At 40.9% G+C, this 14249-nt stretch overlaps 1 protein-coding gene across 1 annotated transcript; it reads left to right on the top strand.

Moving 5' to 3' along the window:
• Window positions 1-1228: 1228 nt before the first annotated feature.
• ric8b (RIC8 guanine nucleotide exchange factor B) lies at window positions 1229-12625 on the top strand. Its single transcript, XM_079567107.1, has 10 exons — window positions 1229-1426; window positions 1734-1781; window positions 1866-2495; window positions 2930-3021; window positions 4777-4927; window positions 5777-5872; window positions 5945-6089; window positions 6244-6385; window positions 6885-7004; window positions 12144-12625. The coding sequence occupies exons 1-10, from the start codon at window positions 1328-1330 to the stop codon at window positions 12250-12252; spliced, it is 1632 nt and encodes a 543-aa protein (XP_079423233.1). The 5' UTR covers window positions 1229-1327; the 3' UTR covers window positions 12253-12625.
• Window positions 12626-14249: the final 1624 nt, after the last annotated feature.

Here is a 14249-nt window from a genome sequence, read left to right as displayed (position 1 = left end):
TTGTTCTTTGTGGTTGAGTTGACAGTATGTGAACGTGCCATTTTATTTCTCACTAGAAAACTAAGAATTCCAGAGTTCAGTCACTGAGCAGTAAATACTGGGGGTCTGCACTGGCACCTTAGGACTGGATTGGTGGTAGGTGCCGGGATTGTGGAAGAAGGAAAGAGTTCCTTTATGTTCATTTACAAAATGGGTTTACAATCAAAACAATAAAAGCAACACTGCCATTGATATCAGTAAAGGTAACACAGATTATGCACACCCAACCTATGTGTGTTTATAATATTGCATGTTATCACTTAGGTTTAAATTGCAGGCTATCCTGACAACAATTTTCTAAACTCTGTAAAGTGCCTTAACCACTACACACAGTACATTTGCAGATGCTTTGGTGCAGCTGTTTAGTTTGGCCTGTAGCCTAATGAAAATCACTCTTTTGCGTCACTGGTGTTCTGGGAAGGGGCATGTGTTTAGACACACAACTCTCTCAAACAGCAGTGGATTAATGGGCTGATCTCTTGGTCTTTTGTAAACTGTGCAGTTGTGTGACTGTGTGATGTCATTCCTTCTGTTGTTTGTGTAGTAAGTATTTTCTTTGTATCATGTTTTATAGATAGTTAATGATGCATTAATTACTGGGTGTGTTTGTCTTGGAACACAGATTATTTATCTTTATTGAAATATTTACATTAAAAGCAGAATAATAAACTTACCCTATAGCTTCAAATAGGATGTATGTGTATAAAATATAATGTTATCACTGTCCTCAAAATAGATGATTCTGTAAAGTAACACAATAACTATAAAGATGCGGATGCACGGGCGCAGGTTGTGCTGTAATTGTCCCTTTTACGTCACTGGTGTTTCGGGAAGGGGCAGGTGTTTGGACAACTTTACTGCATCTGTCTCATGTTTTTATGGACAGTGAATGATGAGTGTTTATAATAGATCCATGGTTGATTGGTGAGTGTAAGTACCGGAATTGCGGAAGTGGGAATGATTTCTTTTTATGTTCATGACGAAAATTTGTTTAGAACCAAAACATAAACAAATGAACAATGCCACTGATCTTCGTAAAGGCAATATTTAATTTGAACGTGTTTACGTCATATCTTGGGACACAGATTATTTATGTTTATGACATGTTTATGAAACATTTACATATTTAGTGCAGTTGTTTAGTTAGTTTGGCTTGTACAGTAAATGACCCTTGTACGTCACTGGTGTTTTTAGGAAGGGGCGGGGGAGGGAGTATCCCAGCTGATGGACTAAGCTAGCACAGTCAGACTGTAGCTAACTCACACCCAACCAACCATCTGTCCGTTTTATGCACAATTTCACAATGGATTTAAATCAGATATTGTCCGAAATAGAAGGAGGAAAAGCTAAGGAAATCGAGCAGCTTTTGCTGCAGTATAACCGAGAGGTGAGTCCACACTCTTCCCCTGCACGTCACCAAAACAAACAGGGAAGCTAGCATTAGCCTGCTAGCATGTTAGCTTGTCTCGAAAACATGATAACCATTTACGTAGTGGTATTGGAGTAACACACCAACTCCTAGTGTATAATAGACCGCCTACATAGTGTAATGTGACGGTTTTGTTTTCGTTAGCTTTATACTTTGCTCCTAACAGGGAAAACACCGTTTATCAAAGTGTCAAACAGCCGGTTTCTGTGAGAAATACGTCCACTCGAGACAGACTTTTCTCACGAAGATGATCTTTTGTTTTCAGAACGGTCGCACCTTTACGTTTGAGCAAAAGGAAGAAGCCCTTCGCACTGTAAGCTTTACTTCTCTTGGCACTTTGACTGAGGTTACCCTGTTTGCTCTGTGCAGTATCTAATGCCATGCCCTCTCTTTGCAGAACCTGTGTCAGGGTATTTTGACAGTGCTCCGGAGGCAGGTGCCGCCCAGCTGTCAGAAGACATGTCTGGAGACATTGCGCATCATGTCCAGGGACAAGCGTGTCCTGTCACCTGTGGCCACCAGGGAGGGCATGCTGGTCCTGAGTGCTATGGCCAGACTGAACACAGGGGAAGACCAAGACCACAACCAGAATGGCCTTCAAGAAGACAGTCTGTCTGAAGAGGAGGAGAGGGTGGTGGTGGAGGCCTTAAAATGTCTATGCAATGTGGTTTTCAACAGCCCGGCAGCCCAGCAGGTCAGCGTGGATGTGCAGCTGGCAGATGCCCTGTGCGCCAAACTGCACGGTGCTGATACGTGGCATCATGAAGTGGGCTTGTTTACCCTGCGTCTTCTTTTCCTGCTGTCGGCACTGCGACCTGACTTGAGAACGTGCCTAAGAAAAGACTGGCAAGCTGTGACTCTGCTTACAAAGATGCTGGAGCATACGCTGGACATAAACTGGGTGGGTCCATATGAAGCCGGACGCCCAGATCCTCAGGCTCTGCCCATACCTGCAGAGAGCAACGAGAGGATCATGGAGGCGCTCAAAGCCCTGTTCAATCTCACGCTCCAGGACCCAAATGCGGAGGTGAGTGTCTTGTAAAAACACATGATAAAAGTTATTTGGGGGAAATGTAATACAAGCCAAGCACTGATGCCCAGAAAAAAGAGTTTTGTATAGATTACACACTCAATCAGATTAACTTTTAGAATTATATTTTAGCAATTTAACAAACTTGTTTTGTGATTTGCTTCTGTGAACTGAAGTGGATGCAGGAATGAAAGTTGCAAGGTCACTGTAAGTTTTTATGACAATTGGCAGCATTCCTACAGTTTTCTCTAGTATGTATTCACCTGCAGATTCCCTATAGTCCCTAGGAGCACTGCAAAGTTTAATTTAATGTAGATTTGTTTTTGTTTTTCAGTCTAGAATATACAGCTCCTCTAGTAACATGTTAGTTCACAAAAGTACCTCTCTGTAAGCTGATGTGCATTTAAACATTCAGTTTGGCTTCTTCAAAGGATGAGCATCAGTTCCGTGTTATTGCGGGCCTCCTCCGTCATCTGCTGATGCTGAAAACTGAAACAACTGAAAAAACAGAAGAAGTGCACAGGTATGTCTGTCTTGAGTTATACCAGCTTAATTGCCTGTGTCAATATGTTGAGTGGGGCTGCACAATATATTGCAAAAATATTGTATCATAATATTAGTTGATATAATAACTCTATTTCAAAATCGTAAAATTCTTCCACCTGTCTGAGATTGACAGACTTTTTTGAAACGAAAAATGCATGGACCTTCAAAATGTGCAAAAGTTCTAATTTAGTTACATTTTAGCCTTGTTTTGGTGCTGATTTAGACACAATTTGCTGAAAAAACACATTATATTGGAGATAGTAGAAAGTGGGCGCTGCTACAGGTTCCAAAGGTGCCAATGCACAAACACAGGTGCTCCTCTAGGAAACAGACAATAAGATTGGACAGCAGGGTAACTGACTTAGTAATGTTAACTGGTAAATGTAGTAAAAGCCATCGAGCCACAACCAAAAGTTTGGGGTCTCTTAAAATGTCCTCATTTTTGAAAGAAAAGCACTGCTTTTTTCATTGAGGATAACATTACATTAATCAGAAATACAATCTCGATGTTGTTACTGTAAATGCCTACTCTAGCTGGAAACGGGTGATTTTTAAATGGTAAATGGTAAAAGGACTCATATAGTGCTTTTCTACCTTTATCAGGCCCAAAGCGCTTTACAGTAAGTAACCAGTCACCCATTCACTCTCTCATTCATACACCAATCTACGCAGACAGAATACCTACACAGGTGTACAGAGGCGCAATTCTTGCAACTATCGCTCCAGTGTTTTAATGGTACATTGTGTTAGCTAATCGTGTTAGAGGGTAATTGATCACAAGAAAAGCCTTGTGCAATTATGCTAGCACTGCTGATGACTGTTGTGCTGATTAGAAAAGCTGTAGAACCGGCCTGAGAGACCCCAAACATTTTACTGGTTGTGTAAATATACAAAAGATAAAAAGATAAAAGTCCTTTTATTGAGGACGATAGGACTCTTATACTATAGAGTCATAGAGTGCCTTAGAATGTTTTTACCACAGCGGTTTAAACCGTACCAGCCAGCCAGGCACCCTTCTGCTGTTCCATTGGGGGATTTTTGTGAGGGAAAAATGCAATTCCATGATTGTCATAATCATAGTTTACCCCATCTATGTGTTGTCGATCTATTTAAACGGGTTCATAAATTCAATGCAATCAAACCGGAGTTGACTGGCAGCAATGATCAAAATTACATATATAAGCAATGTAATTTCCTTTGCAAAACAAAGCAACGTCTGTCTCTATTGATTTTCATGCATTACCTGGTAACACTGATGTTTAGACCTCCACAAACCTGAAAAGTTTGCGATTCTTGTATTAAATAGACAAATCTCATCATCTATGAAGCTTATGTGACGAATACCAGCTTTTATCACGTCTTACTGCTTTCTTGTGGTAATTTAATGCAAGAATGCGTGGAATCCGTGCCCGTCGCTTGGAATTTAAACAGCGCCGTGTAAAAGTGACTGATGATGCTCTTGACCTGCCGCACTGGTGTCTCCACTGGTCACGGTGCTTTGGCCTATTGTTCGAAAGAATCACCGCTAAGGACTGAGGAAATGATTTACATCACCTATTATACTAGAATCTCCCTTTTAAAACAAACCTTCCATTGAGGATTAGCTTCACTAAAAGATGCCCATTCTCTTCAATTTCTTGATTAAAAAAAGAAGAAAAATACAAGTTAGTGCACAAAACAAATTGAACACATCCTGTAAATGTGTTTAAATTGTATATATATTTGTTCCTAGTCATGCTGTGAACCTGTTAAACAACCTGCCGGTGCCCTGCCTGAATGTGCTGATCGAATTGCCAGTTCAAGGAGGATCAGAGAGTCACAACGGGAAGAACTTGGTGGCTGTACAAGTCCTAATAGACTTCATGGAAAAGCGGATTGACAGGGTAAAGGTTTCTCTTGGATACAGTTATTCTGAATTTATTTAAATGCGGTTAAACCACTTTGCCCCATCTGTCACTTTATTTTGTAGAAAAATAGATCATAATTCAGCTATTGTTAATGTAATGGTGAAGTAATTGTAGTTAGTCTTTTGTTTTCCCCTCTGGCTGCTTCGAACATATATTTTTGTCCAATTACAAAGATGCTGACTCTATCTATGTGCCCAAAAATGAGATCAGACTACCCGAACATCCTGAATGACCAGGTTATTCCAGCGATGGATATATTCTTATATATATATTCTTATATACAGTGGGGAAAAAAAGTATCTGGCCAAAATCCAATTGAATGTCTATGTGAAACTGACCAAATACTTTTTTTCCCCACTGTATATATTCCAAGATGACAATGTCAGGATTCATGGGGCTCACGTTGTTAAAGAGAGGTTCAGGGAGCAAGAAAGGGCCAGGCCGCCACAGAGTCCAGATCTTAACCCCAATGGAGAATCTTTGGGACGTGCTGGATCTTTGTGAAAACACTGGATCTTTGGACTTTGCAGAAACTTATAGACACAATGCCACGGTCGATCTGATATCACCAAGTAATTAAGAGTCCAGGATCAATGTAAAGTTGTTTTCCCTGGACAAATGTTACAGCCAGCCAGTCAGCTTAACCCCAACCCGAGCATTGGTCCTGGACTCTTAATTACTTGGTGATATTAGGAACACCCAAAGGCACAGTGAATGTGTGCTGTAATTAAGTGTAATGAAGCTAAGGGCAGTCCAAAGAAATATTAGAGCGTGTTTGGTCAGGCAGTGTAGAAGTGAATTCTTTAACCCTTCTCTCTCTCATAGGGTTCCAACTACAAAGAGGGACTCACTCCAGTTCTTTGCCTTTTGACTGAAGCGTCTCGATATCACAGAGAGATCCGCAGATACATAAAGGCTCAGGTAATTGGGAAATGCTGTTTGTAATGTGCTTGCTTCTCTTGTTTCTAAATGTATGACTATCTGCATTATTAGGTCCTCCCGCCGCTGAAAAACGTGAAGGTGAAGCCTGAAGTGGGCAACACCATCAGGAACAAGCTGGTGCGACTGATGACACACGTGGACATGGGAGTGAAGCACTCAGCAGCAGAGTTTCTGTTTGTGCTTTGCAAAGAGAGCGGTGAGTTTGATGGTCGTTGATGAGTAAGGAAATAGAAAGAAAGAGGAATTCGATTTGTTTTATTGTAGATGTGTACATGCTTCATATCTGCTCTTGTTTCCCATTAACAACACTCTTCTTAAACATTTTTTTTCTGTATTACCCACCTCTGCAGTGGCTTCTCTGCTGAAGTACACGGGCTACGGTAACGCAGCGGGGTTACTTATGGCGCGGGGGCTTTTGGCTGGAGGACGAGGAGAGACTCAGTACTCAGAGGGCGAAGATTCAGATACTGAGGAATACAAATCTGCCACCAAGTAAGAAAATACCTGCGATACTGTCTGTTATTTCTATAGCACATTTACAACAGGCCAAGTGCTTTACAGTTTGACAACAATTTAATGATAGACACAATAAAACCATGAGTAAAAATAATAAAGGCATAAAAAGGTGATGCTCAGGTCATGTTAAAAGCCAGTGAAAAAAGATGTGTCTTTAGGTGTGATTTAAAGCGTCACATGAAGAGGCAGACTCCAGGAGCAACTGAGAGTAAGACCTCATGGTTTGGAATCAAATCAAATATAAAGGAGGTCGCCCATGAAGCCCTTTGAAAACCGGACTAGAAGCAGGTGTGCACAGGAAAGTTGAAAGTGTTTTGTACCTGTACCTGCCTTTTGAACTCATTAAGCTCATTGAAGAAACACTCCACAAATTTTACTTATTGATTCTACACTAAGGCAGCTTTAGGATCTATTAACACTGACACGGACTCGACAGTGTTGCTCTGAGAAATTCTAACATTTCATCTTTTTCCAGCTTTGACATAATGAGCGGCTGCGATGAGGAGCCAAGGCCAAATCCCATTGAGGAGATGACTGAGGAGCAGAAGGAGTACGAGGCTGAGAAACTTGTGAAAATCATCTACGAGATGAGAAGGTAAGCACATGACGCCATATTTTACACCAGGGATCTCCGACCAGGAGCTCTTGGCTCTTCAGGTCATACATCGGGCCGATTATATGGCTGTTTTACAATATCGGCTTTTGGCTGATTAAAGGCCGATACCTCCGGAATCGAAAATGATAGACATTTTTTGCATTGGAAAGTGCTCGAACAGGCTGTTACTTCCTAGGCCTCGGGAAGCTGAGAAAAATTGCAGGGAAAATTGGTCACAAGTTTGATTCTCGGACTATATTTTATATATTTGGTGTTGTAGACTTTTGCTTACAGTTTCAGAACCATAAGAAATAGAGGCTTAATGTTTTTTTGTTTTGGAATCGGCTGATATTTGTCTTTCAAACAAACACTCCCTTAGAAGAACCTAATAAACATGAAAGTCCTGAAGAAATGAGCCCTATGCCCCTAGTAAGGCGCCCCCTGCTGTCACAGTTCAACACTGACATATTTTAGTTTAGTTTTTAGTTTAGTTTAGAAGCATCATACTAGGGCTGATTTATCGACAACTAATCGATTATTGAAATAGTGGACAACTATTTTAGTCATTGATCATTCGTTAGTAAACACAAACTCGAATAGAGCAAAGATTACATGAAAATGGTGTATTTTTTACACAACTGTAGGGTCTGTAGTGTTTTGTACATTGACAGTTTCATAAATATCCATCTGTGTCTCCAATGAGAAACAGAAATAGCGCCAAAAGCCTCCAACAAACATTCACTCTAAGTTTACTCCATCAACACATCATCAAGCAATGCCACTTTAGTGTGATAAAAATAATTGAAAGAACAAAATTTTCATATACCAAATAATCATTACTCGCAGCCCTACATCATAAACAGGATTATAGATTTTCAAAAGATTCAAAAATATCTTCTGTGCATAAATTTATCTGCATCGGCCAATCAAAATCTCAAGATGTCAGCTCTTTTTTCCCTTGTTGCGCAACTACTACTGTCTTGATAAATGACCCCCAAAGTAATTCAAAGTGCTTTACAGAACAAGACGGATGTGTTAAAGGGACTAGATGCAAGTTGGTGATTGTTATACTCACTACTGCCACCTCAGGTCTTACGCGTAACTGCAGCTTCTATATTAAGCTCATACATGACGACAATTTGGACCCGAATTAACACCTTTTTGAGTGACAGTGCAGGATTTTAGAGGCAGTTGTGGTGAACATGTCTGAGCTCATTCTACACATTAGGACATTGCTGGAACATGTAGATGTAAATACTTAATTTTAACATTTTCCTTTCAAAGAATATAAAATGACTTTTAAAAGGTGAATAAAAGGAGGGAGCACCGCAGCTTGTGAAGACACTTTCTTTCCCCGGCTCCTTTTACAGACGCCACATTTTGTTTTCCCAACAAAGCCTCGCGTGAACTTTCCCTCCTGAAAAGCGCGGCACGCTCCTTGTGGAAATTATTCATATTCCGCATTGTCTCCCGTGTAAAGGCCCCTCCTTATTTGTGTTGACCTTTCGCTTCGAGAGCCGAGTCGAACATGATGCCCGCACAAAGGTAACACCACGCTCGCTCCTTGCCAACCAATTCATCAAAAGAAGAATCCCGCGCAGTTAGCCCCGGCTTCAAATTAGACCCCGGCCTCCGCGCACGCCGTCGCATTCTGCCCCAAGTAAACGAAAGCTACCTCGGCTTTGTTAATTACCGCCTAATTGGGAGCGAAAACACATCCATGCCCTTCGCTTTTAATAATGCTCCTGATTTTATTCTCCTCATTGTGAGAAGCCAGTCGTCATCGCCCCGAACCAGGAGTGGACAGAGACACATGCGCGGCCAGACAAAGACGTTATTTTTTTTTTTTTTTTTTTTTGCTTTGGAGAGGCTGGAGTGAACAAACGTGCCGACACGAGAAGGCTGACCTCATCATTGTGAAGGCCGAGGAGAGGGTTTAATGAGGCACATGCGCCCGATGTTGAGAGTAGGATTCCTTCTCAAAAAAAAAAAAAAAAAAAAGCAGCAGCGTCCTCTTTTCTTTCCTCGCGCCCCGTAAAGAGACGAGGTGCTTCCTTCCTGAGAGGAGAGCGCTAAGGAGACCCGCCACAGCCTTGCAAGAATGCGATGGGCCAACTGCTTAACTGGTCCCCCCCCCAATTAGCGCATATTCTGCAGCCGCCACATCTCTGTCACTGCCAGAAGTCATCGCAGAGACGTGTCAATACATGTGATGTAGGGATGTTACAATATTGGCTATTAATCGCAATCAAGGCCGAACGATATGGGGGGGAAAATTGCAATATTTGACATCTGTCTGTAAGGTTGTGATGATGATGATACTAATAACATATTTTACTAAACCATTTCAAATCATTGCTCTTTTTTCATCAAATTGTGTCACAAGTGTTTACAATATAAAATAAAGACCATAACAAGGCTTAAAGGAGCATTATGGAACTTTTTATGCAGGAAAAACCTTGATATTTGTGCATAATTTACCTTTTTGTGACCCCGTGGGTGGTTAAAAACGTTCAACTTAAATGACTTGCTGTGGAGATGTGAAGAAGCAGTCAAAGAAAAATCCGAGGCACTTCCGTGTACAAAAATTAAAAGTCCTTTATTCTAACATTTGGACAGCCCATATTGCTCCAGCTCATCCTTGAAGAGCACCCGTGGATCACAGTCTCGAACCTACTTAGTGGACCTGATGCGCTCACACCTCTATCTCTCGTCTTTGTTAAAATAATTTATTTTCCTCCCCCTACATGTTCCAGCCATGTCCTAATGTGTAGAATGAGCCCAGACTTATTCACCACAACTGCCTCTAAAATCCTGCACTGTCACTCAAAATGGGGTTAATTCGGGTCTGAAGTGTCGTCATACATGGGCTTAATATAAGAAGGTGCAGTTACACGTATGACCTGAGGTGGCAGTAGTGAGTATAAAATGGCTAACTTGCATCTAGCCCCTTTTAACCGAGCACAATTCTACCAGTTTTACCCAAATCTAAAAGCCATTCGACTGGTTTTTACAGACTATAGGCCAGTGTTGTTTTTTTGTCACTCTTGTCGCTTTTTTTGTGGCTTTTTCATCACTTTTTTAGTCATGTTTTTGTCACTTATTTACTGTGATATTGTTGTTTTTCCAGCACCTTTGTTGCCGCTTAATTGACGCATTTTTGTTGCGTTTTCATCCTCATTTTCTGACACTATTTTTATGCGTTTCACAAGAATGTTTTAGATTTGGGTAAAGTCAAATTGGAGAAAATGTGCTTTGTTCAGGCGGGGGTTAAGAGGTTAGAATTGGTTGAATTAAGTAACTTTGTTGAATTTGAGTCGGTTTGAACTCATCTAAAATTCTGTAAAAATGCTAATACCAATGGAACGAGCATAAATCCCACTTGAAATCAGACAAATTAACTTTTACATTTAAACATATTTATGTTTCACTTGAAATGATACATAACAAAGAATGTGCCGTGTTCCAGTGGCAGAGAGAGGTTTTATCCAAATCCACTCAAAATTTAGATTAAATTTAAAAAAGCAAAGAAGTTCAAGCTCTCCTTGCCCTAATGTAGCTTCCGAGGTCTTAAAGGGACTATACGCAGTTTAAAAATGTATTTTCCTCCCCCTACATGTTCCAGCCATGCCCTAATGTGTAGAATGACCTATTCACCACAACTGCCTCTAAAATCCTGTCAGTTGTTACTTCAGGTCCGATGTGCCGTCATGCATGCGCTTAATATAGAGACTGCAGTTACGCGTAAGACCTGAGGTGGCAGTAGTGAGCATAAAATGACCAACTTGCATCTAGTCTCTTTAAGAATCTTCCGAAACTGCTTCCTCTTCCTCCACCATGCCACGTTTACATGCATGAGTCTCATGTGTGTTCATTAACGTGCACTGCCCCAAACAAATCTTTATTATCAAATCAAATCATTTTGCATAGACGAGGCCAATAGTGTCGGCCTTTGTAAAGCGAGCATGTTAAGTGTTTTTTAAATGCTTGATGGGCAGTTCTCTGGGGTACATCCCGACGGAGGGAGGGGTGACACACAGTGTAGGTATAATTGGATTAGCATGAGGGGGCAGCGCGGGCTTTGAGGAGATTAGACCAAGAGCCGATGTGTAATTAAACCAGCCACAGAAGAAGAGGAGCGGGGAAGGGTCGTTTGCGAGAGGGTGACCACAGAAGGGGGTGGTCTATTGAGGGCTCCTGAGTTTTTACTTGTCGAGGAGTGAGGGACAAGTGAAAGCCTCTTTAGGGAGAAACACTGGTGTCACAATGCCTTGAATATCTGTTTTAGACTATTAAGATTGCACTTTAAATGCCCTTTATTTGAATTTTTTTTCTAGTAGAGGAATCAAATTAGTTAAGTTATTGTATGCGCTGTGCATCTACTATGGGAGGAAGTAGTGAGTACACTGTTTGGAATTTCTTACATTTCTGCCTGAATTGGTCATAAAATGTGGTGGGATCTTTAATAAAATCACATGTATGAGTAAACAGTGTCTGCTTAAACTAATAATCTGCAACTATTTTCCTGTAGTTGCAGATTAGACATGCACAACGATCAGGATAAATCTTGGACCATTATTACAAAACTGTTGCAGTTCAGTGAGATTACTGGGATTCACTCACTTATTCCATGCTGTCCTGTGAATATTAACATGTTATGGCCATTAGAAATAAGATCAAATGTAATTGTTTGGGTGATATAAGTTTAAAGGGACTATACAGAGTTCAAAAATGTAAAAAAAAAAAAAAGGATTTTCCTCCCCCTACATGTTCCAGCCATGTCCTAATGTGTAGATTGAGCTCAGACCTGTTCACCACAACTGCCTCAAAAAGGTGTTAATTCGGGTCCAAGGTGTCGTCATGCACAAGCTTAAATATATAGAAGGTGTAGTTACACGTATGACCTGAGGTGGCAGTAGTGAGTATAAAATTGTCAACTTGTTGACACTGTTTTCTCATTCTTGTGATTTTAATAAAGATCAAACCACATTTTATGAACAATTTAGGCAGAAATTTAAGAAATTCCAAACAGTGTCCTCACTTTTTCCTCCCACTGTATACACATATAAAGCCGTTTTTACCAGTTGTGAAGTAGCACGCTGGCTGTGAAATAATTGATCTCTTCTGTTGTGTCCACAGGCAGGACGTGATCCGCCCGATGGTGGTGCGACCCGACGGGAGACTGGGGCCTCTGGAAGAGAAACTGCGTGAGCCCGTTGAGGAAGATCCAGCCTCTGATTCCGACTAGTGCACAACACTGCACGGCCACAATCACTGCACTGGACACTGGTCCACTGTGAGGGGAGATAGAAGTGTAGCTAACGTGTTTCATAGACAAAGGTCATAAAAAGAATGTAATTATCTTTATCGTCGAGAGCTACGTGCACTAGGTCAACTCACGCTTTGGTTTATCACACTTTGAAGTCGTCGAAGGGGGTTTGGCTGCAGACCTCCACTGTCAGTGCACATGAGTCGCATCCACAGAGCACAATCGGTAATGTGTCAACTGTACAGTGAGTAAAGCTACTGGAAATGCAAACAGTTTTCTCAGACCATGAATAGAGACTCTGTTCAAAAGCTGGAGCATCTGAACCATTTCATGATGCGTTTTCATCGCTCCAATCACAAATTTGTAAGTCTCTCAAATGTGGAGGACTCTCAAATCCCGTGTCCTTCAGAACAAACTTTATAACTTCTCTCACCTGTAATTTAAATAGTTTAGCTGCTTGCCTGTTTATATGGCAGAAGATTACTTAAAAAAAAAAATTACAGCAAACCAAAACTCGCTTTTATAACGCTAAATCCCAGGCTATTCTTCTTTTGTAAAGAATTGGAAAAGCGAGTCGTCTGGCTAGAAACTACTTCCGCATCCTCCAGCATTTTCCTGATCTTAAAGGCCTTACATTTGTGTGTGTTTACAAAGTGTTTTCCAAATCCCAATTCTTCACATGGATGAGTTTGAGCACATTTCGCAACTTTTTCAGAAAACTGGCGCCAACTTCACTGACGTTATTAACTTTAAGACTTTTTAAATTTAGAGATCTCAAATCACCACAAATGAGTGACAGAAAAGCAACAAAAAAAGCGCTGAATATGCAACTAAACAGCCACAATAGAGTAACAGTAAGTGACAAAAATGCCACAAGAGAGCAACAAAAAAGCGATGAAAAGAAATGTCATAAAAGGTTGTAACAACACAGCGACAATGCAAGGAAGAAGATCTGTTTAGATCACTTTTGTTGGTCTTAGCTTTCAAATAAGGTGTCACTGGCCTATAGGCTGTAAACTTTTAGATTTAGGTGAAGCTGAACTGGAGAAAAAACACTTGGTTAAGCCTGGGGTTAAGAGGTTAAATTATCCCTCTGAAGAAAAAACATTTGAAGTTTGAAGTCTGTAGGTGCTAATTATGTAGAGATATTGAAAGATAAAGATTTGCTTTTCCCCAGGTGAACATTTTAATTTTAGAGGAATAGGCCACCGTTTTTACATATGTTCTTACCTTAGCTTAGAGGAGTTCATTTTATACCTGTCTGGTCTTCACGCATGCCCTCAGTCATGTAAACACAGCACAGACGGCGTTAGCATTTAGCCTCTCCTCCTCTCCTCTATAGCTCCAAACGAGGTGAAGATAGAAGCTACCGAGCTCTTCCACGTTACACTATTAAGTATAGTTACACACAATTAAACAATGTGGATTTTCTAAGCGGATAAAAAGGGGAACTATATTGTAAGGCGTAATAATACCAGGAGTACTTCGGCGTCCGCACAGTAAAGTGAAGATATTATTGTGCGGATGTCGAAGTACCCCTGGTATTATTACGCCTTACAATATAGGGAAAACATGGAAGAGCTTGGTAGCTTCTATCTTCACCTTGTTTGGAGCTACAGAGGAGAGGAGGAGAGGCTAAATGCTAACGCCGTCTGTGCTGAGCCGTCTAAGCTAAGGTAAGAACATATCTTGGTATGTAAAAACGGTGGCCTATTCCTTTTAAGGGACCAAAAAAATTAATTAATTTGCCTGTAGTGTTTCCTCATACTTTGATGGCACATTAAATCTGCAATCCGTTTGTTACAGTCCAACATCACAACAGCCATTGTGTTTGGGCCAGTGTGTAATACCGAGAACATAGGAGCATGCGTGTGGAGGTGACTCATGTGAGGACTGGGAGTCTGCAGCCAAACTCTTCCCTTATGAGACGTTCACATTTCTAAATCCAGAGTCTTAAGTTGACCGGGCTCTCAGTT

Source organism: Gobius niger (genome assembly GCF_951799975.1).
Source record: "Gobius niger genome assembly, chromosome: 12".
Taxonomy (NCBI): domain Eukaryota; kingdom Metazoa; phylum Chordata; class Actinopteri; order Gobiiformes; family Gobiidae; genus Gobius; species Gobius niger.
This window is presented reverse-complemented; position numbering and strand designations above follow the sequence as displayed.

Coding starts and splice junctions, on each gene's coding strand:
- ric8b (XM_079567107.1), top strand. CDS start 1,328: ATGCACAATTTCACAATGGATTTAAATCAGATATTGTCCGAAATAGAA. Junction 4,928..5,776: donor TGGAAAAGCGGATTGACAGG/GTAAAGGTTTCT, acceptor TCTCTCTCATAG/GGTTCCAACTACAAAGAGGG. Junction 7,005..12,143: donor ATCATCTACGAGATGAGAAG/GTAAGCACATGA, acceptor TTGTGTCCACAG/GCAGGACGTGATCCGCCCGA.